The sequence below is a fragment of the Caloenas nicobarica genome, chromosome 1, assembly GCF_036013445.1.
Source record: "Caloenas nicobarica isolate bCalNic1 chromosome 1, bCalNic1.hap1, whole genome shotgun sequence".
Classification (NCBI taxonomy): domain Eukaryota; kingdom Metazoa; phylum Chordata; class Aves; order Columbiformes; family Columbidae; genus Caloenas; species Caloenas nicobarica.
Window position 1 is genome coordinate 193,088,354 of NC_088245.1, and position 17,572 is coordinate 193,105,925.

General features: G+C 35.8%; 1 protein-coding gene across 6 annotated transcripts in view; it reads right to left on the reverse strand.

Moving 5' to 3' along the window:
* The window catches only part of PAN3 (poly(A) specific ribonuclease subunit PAN3), an 81,633-nt gene that overhangs the window by 29,727 nt on the left and 34,334 nt on the right, over nucleotides 1-17,572 (reverse strand). For 5 of the 6 annotated variants that reach the window (XM_065627749.1, XM_065627759.1, XM_065627739.1 and 2 more), the window contains 2 exons: nucleotides 15,315-15,476; nucleotides 6,251-6,401 (listed from right to left, as the gene is read on the reverse strand). In XM_065627749.1, coding sequence (XP_065483821.1) covers nucleotides 6,251-6,401; nucleotides 15,315-15,476 — 313 coding nt within the window. The remainder of the gene's footprint in view (nucleotides 1-6,250; nucleotides 6,402-15,314; nucleotides 15,477-17,572) is intronic. The other variant, XM_065627768.1, reaches the window with a different exon arrangement.

A 17,572-nucleotide genomic window follows, 5' to 3' on the forward strand; every position in this document is an offset into this window, starting at 1 on the left:
GACATTTAATCGTTTTATAATATAAGAACACGAAAATTATATAAAAGTATAATGTCTAGACTTTTTTGGGGCAGAGCTTTTCATTATATTAATACACGTACATGTGCATACACACAATTTATAGATAAGTAATATTGTGGAATTGCTTGCTGATTAGTATATTAACTTAATAAAATGTGAATTGTAATAGGCACTTCTGAATGTTTAATTTTTAAAGTAGTTCTGAATGGTAACATAAGTAGTCTCCTGAAAATGTGTTTACAAATCAGTTGTATGAATGTGAAACATTACGCATTGCGATAGCACTAGTTTATGCTACAAAATAAATTAAGTTTCCATTAAGGTAAAAGTTGCCTTGAGTCACAAATACTTTAATATTTCAATAGCTGCTGCACAGATGGCTACATTTTTAACAAAAGCCTAAAACATTAATGCATTCTTAATCCACTGTGCGAAAAGAGCAATTTCAAAGGAAACAATGTATTACTATTAGAATTCAAGGGCTAACTAAAATGGCCATAAAACTGAAGCAGGTCTACAATTTGTGCCTATGATGTTCAAGGGATTCTCTTCATCCAGGGGAAGTCACTGACATGTCATTTTCACTCTATTCCCATAAAACACAGTATTAACTGAAGTCCTTGCTAGCATGTAATGTCTACCAAGACAGAACTAACTGGCTTCAAGAAACTTTTATCTCAATAAAACATTCAACTGTAGGAACCAGGAAAAAGACCTGGCAGCCTTCATATATACTCAGGAAAAATTAACTGAAGAGTTCTCTACTTTGAAACAAAAACTGTACATACGAGACACAGTATACTGTAAATCTTAGCTTAGAAATGAAAGCGATGACTTGCAACCTTGCTGAAATTATATCGCGACCTTCTACTGAAAGTTTCTCAGAGGAAAAATAATCACTAGCAGTTCTTACTGATACAATTTCAAACAATTTCCACTGCAAGATTTACTTTTTTAAAAATTTATTCCTGCCAGAGAATGGTTACAAATACAAATCCTTAATGTCTTTGCTCGTGTATTAACTCAAGATTGAAAGCAAAGGAAGACATCCAGAGTTACACAAATCCTTTCAAACAACCTTCCAGCCTCAGTTACATCTGATTTTGGAAGGACCTTGAGAGTTCAATGAAAATCATCTGGTGGGCAGAACATACAGGCTTCTCATTTGCCAATACACGTAAGTTCAAGATATGAAAGAAGTCTGACTACAGTTTGGTTTTAAAGTACTAGGACAATATACTAGAAGAAATTTGCTGCTAGTGCTGCAGTGGGTACCAACAGGCTGAGTCAGCAAATATTCAAGGTGACAGATTATTCTGAGACACCTGAATTAAATTCTGCAGAGTCTAAATAAATATTAATTATGAGTCCAATATCACAAAAAAACCCCAAACAACCTTTAAAACACTGAAACTGATGCACAGCTAAGTACTTACAGAAGCAAGTAATTGGGTGCCCAAACTCAAGCAGATCTCACCAATTTCATTAGTATTTCAATCAGTTAAAACCTTACTAATATTAATACTTAATCACAAAGAGAATTAAAGGTAAATAAAGCAAAATAGCTGTATTAAAAGGTGAATATATATTCCTACTGACTCATACTGAAGCAAAAAGATGGTACTGAAGATATGATGGTAACAATGTGTGCGTGGCAAAAAAAAAAGCTTTCCCTGTGAGAGTTCAATGTTCCCCTATATTAAAATTCAAATGCCAGCAGAAGTACTAAGATAAACACCAAAAAGGCTGCTTCAAACTGTCCTTCCTGAGACTTATCTACCAGTAAAGGTAGTTCTCCAATTCCTTATCTTGGTAGATCTCAATACCCTTCAGGAAGAGTCAAATGCTACCTTGAAAGGTAAACTGCAAGGAGAAAGTGCTTCTTTCACTTCACGATTATTTACATCTAAAAAATGGCATCACAGTATGTGGCTGTCATTGTATCATACCAACATGGAAATGGTTGTGGGTCTTTTCACAATATTCAGAGCAACTGTACAGGCTACCTACACATACTTGGAGCTCCTGCTGCTATTCTCATTCTAGGCAGAGAGATGATATTTACATATACCACTCTGTTGTTATATTTTCACTTCTTGCATTGTTTTGGTTTTTTAATTTTTTAAGTTTCATTGTGATTGAGGAAAGGGAAATGGTAGATTTTGAAAGGTATTTGAGATAGTGCTCAAAGTTATTTCATGAGATTAACACTCCTAATAAAGCTTTGTAGTGTGCAATGTCTCTGAATTAAAAGCTAGGTTGTATTTTGAATCTAAGAATTCATACAGGTAAACAGGATCAAAGAAAGGACACCAAGCATGAACTCCCATTAAGGACTCATATGTCTATATTTTTTTGATTCAATGGAAGTTTACATCTTAATGAAGCAGGATTTCATTAAGCTCTGTGTGTAACAATCAGCTGGCCTACAACATAAATAGTTTTTTAAAAACAGAGGAATCCAATAAATGTTCTATACATACTTTCTTACCTTTGATTTGTAGTAATTGATTTGTAAATCTACTCATCTACAACCTACAGCTATGCTTCTAAGGCTTGTAACACAGAGGTCAAAAATCAAGCATTTACTATTTTATTACTAAAATGTTTTGTACTTCAGAGATACTCTAGACTACTAGGTACATTTTGAGGAATAACTAAAAGTAAACAATAAAACCAGACTACTTCAATAACTTATTTCAAGCAGCATCCTTAAATTCACTATATATTTCTTTTATTGTAAGCTATCAGGTCATTAGCATTATACCTATGTATTTCCAAGTTAATTAAATATGCTTTATTCCCTAAATAACTTTACAGCCATACGTTCTTTATCGTCACTTTTTTAGGGGATAAAAATTTTATAGTCTCTTTGCCTTGTTCCTCTCTTGTGTTATTCTGACTGTGGAGCTTCCTCCGCAGAATGCTGTGCCATATGTGACACGGGAGGTCAGAACAAGCTCTCAGAGCCTTAGGCTGCTCAAACCACCTCTGATGAAAGTGCTCGATCTCCAGCTGAGGCAGGAGCTCTGAGAACTACACTCTTGCAGCCCATCATGAATGCGGATGTGTGAACTGGACACCAGCACATCACCTTCACGCTCCTGGCTCCTAAGCCTGCAGGTTCAGACAGGCAGCAGCAATGGGATTTCTTACATTCTGTACAAGCTCAGAGCCTGTCTTGGACTAAAGACAGAAGCAACAGCAATTTGCTGTCATTTCCATCACTGACAAAAGACACCACTCTTTAGCTATAACCTTAAGCAAACCCAAGCCAAAAAAAATTTTCTCTGCTGAGGGCTCTGCACCTGCTCTCTCTCAAGTTTAATACAGCAATGATGTCTTATCACTATGCCGCCATTCATGAATTTCTTTCATATGCTTTGCTGCATAATTTAATGGTGCTATTACTCTGAAACCACTACACAGACCTGGGTAAGCTAAGCTTGTTAGCAAAAGTACTATTTGAACATTGTCAACAACTCACTAAATTTTGCATACAAATGATAAATAGGTTGTGTTGGCTAGCACGGGAATGGAAGGAACAAAAATAGGGTATTGCTCAGGGGATCTTAAGGCAAGGACGTTTGGAGAGGGCAAAGGAGATCTGTTCAAAGCTCTTCAATACAACAATTTTCTCCACATATTTTTGTAAGTCACATTTTATCTCACTATGTTTTCATACTCTGTTAAAGGCTACAAAGATGAAGACTGACTGTGTTGATATTGTGCTAGAAAGCATTTATCTAAGTAAATACACATAAAAGTAGGAGCAACCTTCTTCCATGCTACACCCTAATGGATATGTCAGGTATGGAAACAAGTAATTATCTATTAAAACACATTATGTTTCAGTTGCCATTTTTTCCAGTATTTCTGCAGTACTGTTGATAAGACAGGCAGAAAATATATTTTCCAGGGATAATCGATTTTGTGAACAGTTATCTATGAAATACTAGATGTCAGAAGTGGTTTTGATTTAAACGTACCTTTAGGGAAATCTCAGAAATTAGATACGTGAAAGAATTCAACTTTTTCCATCCTCAAGAAGGAAATCAAAGGTTTGTTCTCATCATTTATGTACTTTGTTATGGGTGAATTAAACTGTGGTACTTTTAACAAATTATTCCTACTACATTTCCTTATTTCTTATGAAACATCCATTTCTTCCAGTACTCTGTAAGCTACTATAAGCAATCTCAATCACATGCAAATGCTTAAATCTTACACACATTTGCTCAGAGCTATTCTGCTGGAGAATATACACCATTTAACTGGAATGAGACATCCTTATTTAAAGGAAAATTCTTATAAACTCTTTATATGGGTTTCACTTGACTTTGTTTCCACTTATTGAAAGCTAGCAGATCCAACAATATTTTTAATTACAGTTTCAGAACATATTTAGATTTTTTTTTTTATTATACTGTTATCCAGTATAACCTAAATGGTGACATTTCCCCATGCTTAAATATTGCTTTCTTATTTAAAAGCCTAATCTTTTAGAGAGAGAGCACTTCTTAATTCACCTTGACTAACAGAAGTGTTTGTGAATGTATATTACTGACAGGCAAACCATTTAAATAAGGAGAGAGGTCTATGAGTATTATTTACATAGGACATTTAGATTCAGAGAAATCTGAACTCAGTGTAGAAAAAGCAGCTTCTAGAGAAATTCAGAGCACCTAACCCAGATCCCTACTCTGAACTATATTATCTTTTTAATTATATAGGAAGAGCAGAAAAACAAGCCAACTTTGCCTGAAGTTAACTCTTGTGAATACTCCCCCATCCCTCTCATCCATAAACAATAGTATTCGAACCTAGATAGTTTTCAGCATTGGAATCTATATTTCAAGGAGCTCAAATTGTTGCACGAACTTCTTTCATCAACAGTGTTACTTATCCTTTCAAGTATTACTTACAGATAGTAAAGAAATTGGACTGTGAAGGATCCCTCTGAGACCCCACTGGACACTTTCCAAAAGTAGATCATTTTACTGTATTCTATTTAATCCTTTACACACTTTTCAATCCAGGTGACAAGGCTGAGTGGCATATAAACAAAACAGTTTTCCAATAAGACTGTACAGCACAATAAAGGATGAATCACACAGTACTGTAACACGTTCATTTGGTCAGCAGAACTATCGTTCACTTTCCCAGCCTGTTCTGACAGTAACAGCATGCGAGCTAAGTGCTGGCTTCCTTCAAATTGACACTGAGATTTATCCCCTGGCATCAAGAAAACCTGAAGTTCCATTTAATAGATGGTAATTGCCAATATTGGTTTTAAAAAAACAACACATTTACAATATTTGCCTCTCTGCCTTTTGGCAGCTGCCTAATGCTTCTTGTCCATCACAAGAGATTGATGAAGGTTTAAGTACGTACATAAACTTGCTAAAGGATCTGTGATGTGTAATATCCAGATCTGCTGATGGTTATATCTTACCTATTTCATTTTATTTAAAAAAATACTAGAATTATGCTAACTTTTTAAGATCAGAAGTTGAAAAGATACATGAAGAGCTTGAACTTTAAGTGTAACAAAAAAAAAGTCTTGTCACTCAAAATTGTATGACTGCATGGAACACATTTCAGTAAGGGTTTTAAACATGGGAAATACTAATAAATTGGTTTTAAATGTGAGATTACATATGACAGATATAATAATAATTAACACTACTTTGCAAGGCAAGTTTTTAGAATAAGCTTATCTTCTACTTTTTCTTTTCCATCAAGATTAAGTTCTCATACTCATTAACATTGAAAATAATTACTTCTAGATGACATACTATTAGAAACAGAACAGCAGATCCAAGTGTGGTAATCACAGTACACATTCATTGTAGACTGCATTGCACTTCTAGACTAGGGGTAGCTCAAATCATCATCTTCAGGTACCGCTCTGGCGAGAGCCGCATAGAGAGCAGTATGTGATAACTCAGGACTCCTTTTGTCCAAAAGGAGCAGAGTAAAAGTTAGGCTGAGTTAATCCCAGTGCTGCTGTGATTGAACAGATTTCACAGCCTGCAGCATGATTTCCATACTACTGGAAGATAAATCCCAAGTTCCTGCACTTTCATATGCTTGAAGACTCTTTCAATTTTAAAGCAAGAGGTAGCTACTTTTACACCTGATAAATCTGATCACCATCTATGCAAGGTTATGTTTGACACTAAGTTAAAAGAAGCAACTGTACTGCAAATTGTTACTCTCAACTTACCTGGTGCTAGCCCAGCAGTAGCAGGACTTCCCATGGAGGGGTGGGAGAACAAGGCTTGAGAGAAGGCAGACATACTGGACTGGGATACATTACTCAGCCTGGAGGTTGATCCTCCTTTAGGAATAAACTCACTTGCAGAAGGATTTGGTGTCTGTTTAAAAACAAACATAAATTAAATGTTTATTTTAAATGTGAAGAGATGGACAGTGCCCATTTGGTAGAAAATACTTTCTAGACAAGCCTACTAAGTGCAGGGGATATATTTAAGCTACATGCAGCTTGCTGACAAGAACAGCAGATACTGGAAGCTGGTCTGCACAAACAACTTTAAACATGTTTCTAGCTTATGTCTGAGGTACCATTAGAAAGCTTTCAGCTGAAGAATGAGTTCATACAAACACTTTGCAAAAGACTTTCCATAAGTATTACATTATAAAGTTGGAGAACAGACTTGACACTGAGAAGGCCTCGCCACTGCTGCACAGACTGTTCCTATGTGACTTTAGAGATCTCATCTCAAACTAAGTAGCAGTTTCAAATTAAAACAGTAAAAACTATTCCTACTAAAGAAGTCATTCCTGCTTCTATTTCTATTTATATTGTGAAGTTAACTTCTGCTTGAATTATCTTTTCCATTTGTGTAACACCTTTAATAATAAGGTTTAATTTGGTGCCACAGAATCAAATAGCAGCAGGGTAACCATCAAGCATTCGGTATTTATTAGTACATAAAACATATCACACAAGCAACTTTTAATTTCTATTAAAATCTGTGCACAGGGTTTTGTAGGTTGGGGAGGTGTTTGGGTGTGAGTTTTTAGGGTAGGGAGGGTTAGAAGAAGAATATCCTAATACGAGCTCAAAAGGCAAAAAGCTTATTGCACAACCAATTACAAAAGACATTAGTGGAAGAAAAAAGAAAGTAAGCCAAGAAATAAAACTGATTATTACATGAACACACTGAAAAGCCTGAAGATTATTAAGTAATCTTCAGAATACCTCTCAAATAAATAAAACAGGTGAAATGAGAAGATACGAACAACTCCCAATAGACAAAGGATACTATTAAAATAATCCATAATGTCAGGGTTTTTTAAGCAAATTACACTGGATCACTTTGGTTTTAGAGAGCTGTAAAATGACCAAATATATCAACTGTTAATTAAATTACCAATATTGATTTTTAACAATATGAATAAAGTGGCAGAGAAGTTAAGTTAGTGCCCAATTAGAAAAGAAGTGTGATTACAAAACACTAAATTAGACTGTGAAGTATTTGAAAAGTATTCTTTGTGTTAATTTGTTTTTTATATTTTTATTTGAATACTTCAGCCAAATATCATTGTAATAATGTATTTCAAAGCACTGGAAGAGAGAGAAGATTCTAAAAGCTGTAAAGGGGATGCTCAGATCTAAAAAGCAAATAATAAGAATATTCCACCTTTAATCACACAGTAAACTTTAACCACTAACCACCTTATGATGTTACATGTTAGTCATGCTATACGTGCATGTGTCTGAATATTCAAAGAACAGCTATAACCAAATATGTAGGCTGGTGAAGTAAAACACTTAGATTTAAATGGGTAAAAAGTTCATAAGAATCTTAGAACTCTTCAAGCACATTTAAAGGTATACATCAATGTAGCAAAACAAATGGTAAGTTGCACTATACAGACTGAAACCAAATAACTGATACATTTAAACTCAAAGGGTAATATTCTAGACTTATCTGAATTTTAGGTACAGGAATAACTAAGAGAATGGTGTTCCTCTAGATAGAATCTGTCATGCAACAATTCAGCCAAATCCACATTGAAACCGGAGAAAATGACAGAGGTGGTAAAGAGCTGAGTAGAATTCATACAAATAGTGATACAGCTGAAAAGTCATCATCAACCAAAACAACCAGGAGAGCAAGGGACAGAATTTGTAGCTTCTTGCTAAAAGCACATAATTCCAAAGAACTACAAAAGATCCACGTTTTTCCACTGCTAACTCGCAATGATACATCCACAGTCCTACCACACCTAAGCACTGCGTCAACTATGCAACCAGGGCAGGACACAGCAAAAAAACCGAAGCATGCAAGTGGAGAGAAAGCCGCGTTCTGGAAGATAACCTCAGCCTTTCCCAGAGCAGCTGTGAGTTCCCAAAATCCCATCCATACCATTCTGGGTAAACTCTTACCACTTTTACCAACTGATTCAATTAATGCCTACAGAACAAGGCTGCTTTTTATTTCTAAATGTATTCTGCAAGTTTGCATGGCCCAGTTTTGGTCTCTAAAAGTTGCTTATATATCATCATGTCAGAATGAAGCTGCCTGAGAGCTCCAATTTAACTGGTGTTCTAATTTATCCAAGTGAAAGAGCCAAACCCAGCAATCTGCTAGAGCAGTTTGAGCTTATACTGTAGAACTACGAACACAGCAGTGGGTCAAGCCTGACAGAAATTCCCTTTTCATTCCATTTTCATTCCATTTTTTGGTTTCACAATTCAGGATCAGAATTAAAGCCTGCTAAGTTTAAGTTGTTTCTATATTACTTCGATGAAAGCATTTTATATGAGTAAACAGCTTTGATTTGCACAACTAGACCTTTTACTATGACAAGCCTGTTCTATTTTTCTATGATGTCACAAATGCAAAGCTGTAATCCAAGACTCTCCCCATTGTTAAAAAAGGTGATTTAGCTTTTTCTTCCAATTTTAAAAGACCCTGCCACATCCAAGCCATTTCCTAAATACAGGAAAAATACCTGAGCTCCACAGCCACCAGCCAGAATAAACTAACCATAAGGTAGTATAACAAAATTTAACAGTTTGTGGTCAAAACTAGTTAATACTTTGTCAGAAAATTTGAAGTTTAAGCCCCAGGCCACATTTAAATACACTACATCTATGTGAAGCTGCACTTCTTAAAATATTTCTGAAAGAATACAAGTTTTCATCTAAAGTAAACCACTATTTTTTCTGCATATGCTTTGTTTGCAACAAAATAATAAAATAATATAACTTTAATAGCATGTAGGCTAGAATAAGTGACCATGCTAGCCTAAGTGAGGTGATGGAATATCACTATTAGTTCTTTAATATTTGGTATTTTCATTATTTTTTCAGACTTTGTAGACAACCTATTCTGCATCAATGAGCATGCAGATATGCCAAAATTAGCAGGCCACATGCTTAATGGCCAGTGATTCAAAAGATTATGTCCTCAGTCTGGAAAAATATCCTACTTTCACTCTGGCTACTCAAAATACAAAGTGTAAATTCCAGTGTTAGTTTTACATTCAGATCAATGGTAAGCTTGAAAAATCTGTCTAAAAGGGGACTATGCTTTAAAATCCTATAAGGCATCTTCACAGTTTGTTAGAATCTTACCAAACTTCCCAAAATGAAGCTGAGTAAAAAAAAAAAAAAATTAAATTTGATAGGATTGAAAATAATCTATACCTTATTAGTGAAAAAAATCATCTTCATGCTGTATTGTGTTTAAATTTCTCACAAGCACAGCTTTAAAACAAATGTCACTTAGTCATTAGTTACTCATCTCAGAGTAAAGTAACTTACTCACGCTACACCAGGCTTAAAATTTAAAGTCTGAGTAAATAAGGATTGGTAAAACAAGGTAGCATGCTAAAGATTTTCATTAAACCTTGGGAGTAATTAAAAGAATGGAGAGGCAAGATATACTTAGAGGACATGCAATGAATTATGCAATACTGTGATGTTAAAAAAAAAAAGCAGCAAATGCACTTTCTAAAACCTACACAAGAAACAAAGCCCACTAGCACCGTTTGCACTATGCAACCCACTAAAGACTGTAGTTTCAGTTTCAAATGCAAATGTCCTTTAAAAAGGCACATACAAAAATTATTTCAAAACAATAATTAACACAAGTTTTCAACAAAGAGCGTTAAACAGACACAAGTACAGCTGTGTCAGCTATGTTAAATTTTTCTAGCAAGCCACCTGAAGTAACTTCCAACTCATACATTTGCTAAAATTATCATTCCTTTTTCCCCTCAACCTGACCAGTTTAAATCTCATCCCCCTTCTTCCAGTATATTCATAAAAATACTGTCAAACTGAAGCAGGGAAACAACTTCCCCAGCCATTATCTGAATTAACACCTGCATCATACATTCTTACCAGAATGATTCATGAAGAAATTTCACAGAAATACCCTATTTTCAGATTCCTTATGTCTGTGCTCTCTCAAAGAGAAGAGCATTTTTTTCAGTCAGGTTTGCAAAGAAACTTCCAGAAACAGACCACGAAACTCAGTCCATCCAGCCCCACATACAAAAACAATTCCTACATTTCTGTACACCAGAGAATGCAAAATGCTATAAAGCACATACAAATACAGTTCAAATGAAAGCTGAATTTAGTCTTGATGCAATTAGTAAGGATGGAACCACAAGAGAAGTAAAAAAGTAGGGAAGGACTATAAAACAGCTCATTTGTGTCACTGTTCAGCACAGAATCATCCATCTGGTAGCTTTTATGCTTCTAAAGATATAAAAGGAAATACAATTAAAATATACTGTGGAGGGGAAGAAACAAATATTTTGTGAGTACCACCAAAAATCAATTCAAGGTTCCTTAAAGGAAGGTGCAAATGAAAGTAAAGAGCAAGCCAAGGATCTCAGCTGAAGACCATCACTGGGAAGACCACACAGTAACATGCAGCATCACTATATGTTGAGGAGTTGCACATAACAGATTTCCATGGTCCAGAAGATAAAAATTCCTGTTTCAACAACTATCAATTTCTTTACATGTCCTTTTTCGTCTAGGCTCCTCAGTGATAAACTCCTAAGGCTGCACTGCTGCATTCACACATAAACGAGCCTTCCCTCGAAGTACACTCTAACACGGGGATGCACAAGTCATGGAGCCTGCAGAAGGTCACGCAGAGATCCCACAGGAATACTGGAAACCACCCTTCTCTCTCTCATTCCCAGTTTAGCATCTCACAACACAGCTGCACAGCAGCAGTAGAGCCACCAGCTCTGCTTCGGTGGCTTCAACACTCCTCCATTAGGTCAGTCCTGGTCCCACATTCTACCAAAGCCCAAAGCCAGCTACCTACAGCAAAAAGTAGGCTGATTTATTTCAGAAGAATGCACTAATGTACTTACCATGCTAAAAACTGGATACAAGCCTTTTTGTTCTCTTTCTACGCTCTCTTTCACCTTCAAATTCATGTTGATCTGTTCTGACATACTAAATTGCATAACCATGTAATGGTTACAGAAAACCACCACTAAACCATACCCATGCTATAAGCAGAGCAGTCTTCTACCAGTCTATTTTTGGCATAGTTTTCAGAATATCTCTTAGGAATCCAAAAACACACAAAGGTGCTGCTTGGTTTTCATGTGTGGTTATTTTTTTGTTTCTGTTTTGTTTTGTGTTTTTGTTGGTTTTTTTGTGTGTGGTTTTTTTTGTTTGTTTGTGTTATGGTTTGGTGTTTTGTTTTGTTTTTCTGGGGGGAGGTTTCTTTGTTATTGTTTTATAACGGACAGATGCGCCACCCAGAGCTTCACCTTACACAGAGAGCATGGCTGCAATCCTGCTGTTGCCAGGAGGATTCCTTGTTAACTGTGACATCAGAGTGACACATGCTGGGATGTCAGAGCAGCCCAGCAGACACTGGAGGTCACCAACAGCTTCAAAGCAAGTCTCTTTCCTTCCCATTATGGCATTTGTGCGACTTGCTTCCTTATCTCAGTTACTCTAACAAGTTGTCACATCATCCATACCAGAAGCTCTGATAAAACTTCAGTTCAATACTATTAGCTGTATTGCTCTACTGCTCTTTCAGAAGAGTTAGAGACAATTTCATTGAAACTGAGTAAAATTTGTTAGCTAAAGACTTTTTTTTTTTAAACCAGAACACAGGCTCAGACAAATAAAACTACCACCAAAGTTTCATTACATTTTAGCAAAGAGATCTCACTAAAAAGTAAACTTTTAAAGACTCAGACTATTTCCACATTAACAAAATACTTCAAACTGCAATAAAAACTATCGAGTTTTAGAAGTCCATGTTCTGAATGAAAAATACTTGAAAAATTCATTTCTATGATTCTTTTTTTGTTCAAGGCACTGAAGAACTGATCTATATAAAAAAATGCATTTATTCCTACTATTTTAAGCAGAATTGCAAATTGCTATTATAATATGTATAATGCAGTGGCATAATACCTCTAGATATTTCCTGGAGGTATTGGTAAGTACATATTGCTGAAGAACAAACTTATTTGTTTGGTTGGTTTGGGGTTTTTTGTATGATTGGTTGGCTTTGTTGGGTGGCTGTTGGTTTTGGTTTTTGTTGTTGTTGTGGTAGTTTAGTTGGTTGGGTTTGGGTGCATTGGTTTTTTGTATTGTTTTTATTGTTTGGGGGGAGCTGGGGATTATTTTGTTTGGTTTTGTTTTGTGGTGTTGGTGGGGTTTTTTGTCTGTTTTGGGTTTGTTATTGTTGGGTTTGTTTATTTTGTTGTTTTGTTTTGTTGTTTTTTTTAATGCAGACCCAGAATGCAATTCACTCGCTGGACTCCACTTTTAATCATGTAAGTGTAAGACAATATTCAAAGTAAATACAGCTGGTTTATAAATTCATAGCCCTGCATGAGAAAGTGGTTTACAATGCATGTTGTAAACTACTTGACACCTTTTGGACAAAAAACTCTAAACGTTGCACCATGAAATAGTGCATCCCCCCACCTTAAACCACACATTTGGAAAAGTTGACATTCAAATAGACACATGAGCTTCAACACCTGCTCAGCACTGCACACCCTCAGCAACTGAGATGTAATTCTGCTCTCACATCTTCAAACAAATGAAAAAAATGCTCTCAAACAGATGTACCTCCAGCATAATTTAACCTACTTATTGCTTAGGACTCACCATCTGCTAAAATCTAGTTTGTACAATCTATATTCACACCCACAAAAATCCCTAAACACCTTGTATTTCACAATACTGAAAAGCACTGCTATCTGTGGATTATTTAGACACTGAGGTAGAAAAACAAGGTCAATCTGAAATCACAGTATGAAACCACCCATTTTTAAGTACCTTCATGTACCAAACTTCTCCAGCTTTGTTTTGTACTTTTATAATTAAAACTTCCAAATTTTAGTAGTTTGAGCTTCATTTTAGCTCTTAGAAAATGTTCGCACTAAAATACAAAGATTTACAATGATTAGAATGAAAACACCAAGATAAAATTCAGTTTCTCATTTATGTAGAACTTTATATATCCTCATAACCTCCTTTGCAGCCTGCTTTTACAACTTTTCCCATTCATTCCATTCTCTGCAATCCCTCCCCCTTCTCCTGTTTCACATGGCTGGAACATCCTTCTGTTCTTATTTCCACCAGATATGCATTATCCATGCTTTTGTAAAGTCTTGTGTCTCCATGGGAAGCTATGTAATTACATCATATCATACAAAAATCTTACACTGTACACACTTAAAGTCAATTACACAGCTGGAATTCTGGCACAATAAAGGAGCTCTGGATTACACCCTTCAAAAGCCACATGCTCTGCAGCCAAGCTTTTGCCACTAACCTTGACGGGACCTTGAGCTTCTCATTGTCACACTTTCAACACAACTTTGAACTGCAAAGGTACTGAAAAGACAATTTTGCTCCTGGCCAGAAGCTCCAAGTTTCAGACTACTAGCTCTCTAGCCTCCAGAAACATCAGGTTTCTCTGCTCTACTCTAAGTGGAGTAGATCAACAAACCTTTCTGCAATACAGAACAGCAGAGAAAACCATGTAGGTAGGACATGCATACAAACACAGCTTTTCTGCCCTTTAACATCCACATGACTTTGAAGACCAATTTTATGTTTCTCCCTTCTCAAAGCAACTGTCTACTAATTAAGGTGTGCACTAAATTCAATTTGTCAGTCTTCTCTCCCTTGAGAAAAGTAGAGCTTCACTGGCTCCAACCACTCCTCTGCAACCATGCCTGGTCCTTCTACGAATCTTTCCTTTATGCTTCATATCTACTGCCCCAGTGGCTTTGCTGCTCGCCCTGCAGCAAAAGGGCCAAGACAGACTTGAGTCCAAATGCCCCTACGCAATGTAGGATCAGTTTGCCAGCACCACGCTGCCCACAACTCCCATTTTCAGTAATGCAGAGACATCCAAACCTCAAGTAATACAACACCTGTATTGATATGGAAAGGCTCTATGAGCTTCATATTGGCTCTTACATGGCAGAACTTCAGTGAACTGAAAGAAACTCTTAAGGTGCCTAGTGTCAATTTACCCATTTCACTCACTTAAAGACATCAAAAAGAACATAACCCTCACAGAAAGACTAAAGTAATGATCACTGAAGAATCAAAAGCACCACACAAGTACAAAGCAGTAATAACAGCAATGTTGTAGTTATAACCACTACAGTAACTTCCACCTAAACCCCATCTTACAGGACATCAGGCAGATTCCTCCCAGGCTTCATTATCATCCCAAGGATAACCTGCTGCTTCTGTATGAGATATGCTCAAATCCAGTTGTACCTGTCTCCTCTTACAAAGTCGAAGAAAATTCAGAAATAAAGTAACAATGAAGTTTAACACACAATTATCCCAACATAAAAGTTCAGAGTTTACACTTTCTGATCATGGTGTTTACATCTTCAAATTCTGTACTGAAAGAATTTTTAATTTGCATTAAGTATCAACCATTTTAGCAAAGAACATGAATTTTACCAGTAGAAATGTTCCTCACATGAAAATTAAATTAAAGGATTGTGTTTGTTTGCTTTTAAAATACATTTAATTATTACTTTTGCTTCTCCTCCACAGATTATAGCATAATCAAGCAGAGTACATAGCACAGCAGTGTATGAAGAGAATAAAACATCTCTGCAAGTCACTCTCCTGGAGGGCCACTATGCTAACTTTGTTAAATACATATTTCAACCAATCTCAACCCATATTTGGAGTAACTGCTTCTAACATTTTCCAAAATGTAAAATCAAGCATCCAAAATACTGAAAAAGTGACTAGTAAAAAATAATTTTACCTGTAAATTGTTTTCTGTGACTCTGTTCCACCAAACCATATTGATGGGTACTCCTGTTTTACACCTGTCAGCCAGACAGCCAATAGGGTTCTTTGATTTTCTTGCTTTTGATCCCACCGGAACTATCCTCTCATCCAGCATCCCCAGTCGATACTTCCTGGGCTATGAAAAAGAAGGAGAGAAACCAGGCCACTCCTAACAACCCTCATCTAAAGCTACACTAAGATAGGTATTACACTGTGATATGATTTCTGGATTGGTGGAATAGGAAACAATTTGCAAGTAAAATTTATCTGAGACTGTTTCCTTTCAATCCTGACTATTTGGTTATAATAATCAATACTTAAAGAAATTAAACTTCAGGGACTACCAATTATTTGTAAGCAAAACTTTCTATCACAAGTCAGTCACTGAAATATGAGTGCAAATTTGGGAATTCTGAAAGAATGAGGAATTGTATTAAAAAATCTATATTTCTTAAATAGATACCTTCAATCGCATCATAATACTGAACTCCAACACTTTCCTTCAGATTTCTATGGAACAATTAAAAAAAATTGGCTTTTGTACACTTCTTTCAAAGTTCTAATTTTCCAAGACTCATCTCTTGAAGACTTGCTTTTAAAAAAATCAAGTAGAACGGAGTAGCCAACCGCAGCAGACCTCAATGAGAAAAACACTTCTGCTCAAATTAATATTCGAAAGACTAACTTCAGCTACTGTCTTAAGACAGACAAGAATTACTATGATAAATACATTGGAAACTGACTTGAACTTCAGAAAAATAAAACATGCTTCAAGTGAAAATGCAGAACATACTTGTGCTTTAAGTGACATTTCTATTACAGTGGTAATGATAACAACAAATGAAACTATTTATAAAGCATGATATGAACATTAAAATTTAAAAAGCACACTGTAAGAAAAATATCTGTTACATACTTTCAAACAGGTAAAGTACACAAGTTCTCCATATTTCTCTATGCTTTCAAACCGATGTGTACTGACCTCAATAGTAAATACCATTAAAAGAAATATTTCATTATGCATGTATATTTAGACCAGAATTTTTATACTAAGTATACCAACAATTTCACTAAATTGTAAGGGGTTGGTCTGTTTTTCTTCTACTTTTTTTTTTTTTAATGTGAGAAATCCAACTATCTTCATATGAATATAGACCACTTTCCAATTAATCAAATCTTAACTTACCTTTATTCAGATATCTACTTCATCTGGCACCTTAGAAATCTTAGCAACATCTACCTTGATTCTAATTTTAAAAAATTGTTCCTCATGAAACAAGGTGAGAATCCAATTGGAGAAGATTTCTCACTCACACACAAACAACATGTAAAACACGAGACAAAGCTACCACAAAGTGGCTGCAAACCCAAAACCTAAACACATTCCCCCTTCTACTTCCCTGAAAATTTTCAGGCTGAAAGCTCTGGAAAGAATTAAAACCAAGTCACTAGTACCTTATTTGCCAAAAAAAAAAAAAAAAAAAAAAAAAAAGAGAAAAAAAAGCACCCCCAAAGATACTATGACTATGAACTACAAAGGCAATAAACTCCATGAAGGTCAGGTTAACCAACTTTATTAACAACAAACAAGACTGAATTTTTTAGATTTTTTTTTAGAAATTGGGTAAACTCTGTGATGAGTAGACACAAAGTCCTCCTATAGGTCAAATGCAAACCTGATCATAGCAAATGTAAATATTGGTTGTTTATTGGAGAATGACTCAACTATTGGGCAACTTATCATCTTAGTAATTCAGAAGGACTACTAAAATCATAAACTGCAAAGCTGTAAGGCCTGAGAAGCCAGACATACAAATAATGTTGGACTTTAGGGTGGGGTTTGAATACAACAGGTGTTTTTCTTAGTCTGGCTATTGGAAATAATGACAATGTAATGCAGAGTAACAGCTTCCCCATCTCTCTCCATGTTCTACCAAGTGCAGGGGCACAATCTGCCTCAGACCACTGGACTACAACCCAGTGTCCAAACATGGTCCTATTCATAATGGGTTTTTAGTCCTCCATAATAGGTAATCTATTAATATTTTGAAAAGGAGAAACAAAACAAAAGAGGAGCCGAGCCAATGTAGACGGAGGCTACTTCAGTTACAATGGGATTCAGATTCCAGGCAATAGAATGAAACCGTATTCTAGGCTTCATGAAGGACAAAACTGGGGGGGGGCAAACAACAGTCAATTCTATGCCATAAACAACATAGAGCCAATGTGAGT